The sequence below is a fragment of the Nannospalax galili genome, unplaced genomic scaffold (genome assembly GCF_000622305.1).
Source record: "Nannospalax galili isolate Female #2095 unplaced genomic scaffold, S.galili_v1.0 scaffold2924, whole genome shotgun sequence".
NCBI lineage: Eukaryota > Metazoa > Chordata > Mammalia > Rodentia > Spalacidae > Nannospalax > Nannospalax galili.
The window spans coordinates 22386-24894 of NW_008351087.1; the positions used below are offsets into that span (position 1 = coordinate 22386).

At 42.4% G+C, this 2509-nt stretch overlaps 1 protein-coding gene across 1 annotated transcript in view; it reads left to right on the forward strand.

Moving 5' to 3' along the window:
• LOC103746027 (ATP-binding cassette sub-family G member 3-like) overlaps window positions 1–2509 on the forward strand; it is a 25117-nt gene that overhangs the window by 17033 nt on the left and 5575 nt on the right. The window contains exon 7 of the mRNA XM_029553550.1: window positions 852–1006. Coding sequence (XP_029409410.1) covers window positions 852–1006 — 155 coding nt within the window. The remainder of the gene's footprint in view (window positions 1–851; window positions 1007–2509) is intronic.

Below are 2509 nucleotides of genomic sequence, written 5' to 3' on the forward strand. Positions count from 1 at the left end.
ATTAGCTCGTTGTTCCATTGCAGTTATGTGGTGATTTGCCTAGAGGAAATCTAAATTCAAAGGTACCTTTCCTGCTCCTAGATGTTAAAGCCATTGCAAAGCTGTTTAATTCTGATCCCAGTTTCTTCACTAATGTAGTTACAGAAAGCAGTAAGGAGTGTGGAAATGAATGTTTTCTATTCATGAGTGTCCTGTGAGAGCAGGCCGAAGAAATTTGGCGAGTTGTGTTGCTTGTAGCTCTCCATGTCAGGCACTCATAAATTGTTCATAATTATACATAAAAGAAAAGATGATTTTGCAGCAAGTACAAAAGTAAAACCATGTGATTGGGCTAGAGAAATGGCTCAGTAGCTAAGAGCACTTTCTGCTCTTCCAGAGGACCTGGGTTTGGATCCCAGCACTCACTTAGGACAGCTTACAACTGCCTTTTTAACAGAGCTTACAACTGCCTTTAACTACAGCTCCAGGGAATCTGGCACCCTGTTCTGGCCTCTGAGGGCATCCATACACACATGGCACACACTCTAACAGATACATAAAGTAAATAATCGTTTTTTGGGGACAGGGTCTCACTATGTAGCCCTAGCTGGTCTGGAACTCAGAGATCTACCTGCCTCTGCTTTCCAGGTGCTGAGATTAAAATAATGTGCCATCATTCCTGGCAAAATAAATCTTAATTTAAACCTGTGTGATAACTTTATGCAGACACGTGGAAGCAATGAAATTGGGAACGAAGAGTAGTTGGGTGATTGTGAAACTCCTATTGTTTTCTCAGATTATCAAAGTATTGTTTGAACAAGTAGACAATTTCCTTGACATAGGCTTCTGACCCTTTCTTTGTTCCTTCTAAGGAGTGATAACAGGGGTGAAGGGTTCCTTCACCATGGTGTTTACTGTCCTGATGTTGGATTATTCTGCCAGCTCCTTGACATTGTCTGTAGGAACAGGAGAGAATGCACTGACGGTACCAACACTGATTGTGGACCTCTATTTTCGGTTCATGCTGGTGAGTATAAACTCTGCTTTTTTAAGAGGAAAATTTTCCTTGTGTTCCTATCTGTGGGTGGAAAATCTGCTTTGAGGGTTCTGTACATAGGGCATGAGGCAACATGCTTAAATCTTGTATTGTATAGTCTGTAGCACAGAAGGCACTGCCTTTCTTCCTGGCTTTTTTTCTTTTTTTTTCTTTTTTGCTATTACTCTAAACTTGGTTCTATTAATGAGCTCTTAAAAGACATTTCTTCGAGAGACATATTACAAAACCAATAAATAGGAACTTCAAAACCCAAAGAAGTATGATTGGCCGATTCCCTCACATAAGAACAGGTCATCTCCTTCCTTCGTGCTCCTGTTAGAGAACACTCTGTAGCTAGACCAGAGCTGAAGTTTGGTTAGGTTCACTGCACTCCAAAGGGAAACAAAGCTCAGGAGAAGTAAAAAGTGGGGAGCAATGTGGGTGCTGGGAATGGAATCCAGGTCTTCTGCAAGAACAGCCAGCGCTATTAACCACTGAGCCATCTCTCTAGCCCCTAATTTTAATTTTTTATTGCTTTAAGAATTTCATCTGAGCTGGACATGGTGGTGCACATCATTAATCCCAATACTCAGGTAGAGTACGGTGGATCTCTCTGAGACAGAGCCCAGCCTGATCTACATAGGGAGTTCCAGGAAACCCTGTCTCAAAACAGACCAAAAGGAAAAAACAAAACAAAACAGTGTGTTTGATCACATCCACCCACCCAATTACGAGTCCTCTTTACCCCCTCCCCCATTTGTTCCCTCCCAATTTCATATGCTGTTTTTCTTTAAGCCTGCAGAGCCCACTTACAGGTGCCTGTATGTGCTTGGGTGTAAGGGCCGTCTACTGGAGCATAGGCATCATCTCAGAGGCTGTATCCTTAAACAGAATTGATGTTCCCTTTTCTAGTAACCATCAATTGCCAATAAGTCCTCAGCTAGAGGTGGGATTTTGTGACAACCTCCCCTTTAAATACTGAGATTTTGTCTGGCTTGATCTTGCACAAGTATTGTGCATGCTGTCACCACCACTGTGAGTTCACATGTGCAACTGCCCTGTTGTGTTCAAAACCCACTGGTTGTAGTCATCAACTGCCTCTGGCTATTACAATCTTTCTATCTCCTCTTCCACAATGATCCCCGAGCATTGGGAGGAGGGAATGTGATATGGATGTTTCACTTAGAAGGGAGTACTTTGCAGTCTTCTATTCTCTGCACAATGACCAGTTGTGGGTTTTTGTGCTGATTGCTATGTACTTCAAAGGGAAGCATCTCTGATGGGAGCTGAGAGATGCACTAATCTATAGATATGGACGTAAGTCATAGGAGTTGCTTTAATACGATGTCCATTCAAAGAGTAATAGTAGTAAGTTCTCCTTTAAGGCTGTGACCTTTCTAGCCACAGGTTCATGGCTCTGTTAACAGTGCTAGGCATGGGTTCCATTTGTAGAGGGAGTCTAAAACCCTATCAGAAAATGACTGGTTACTCCAA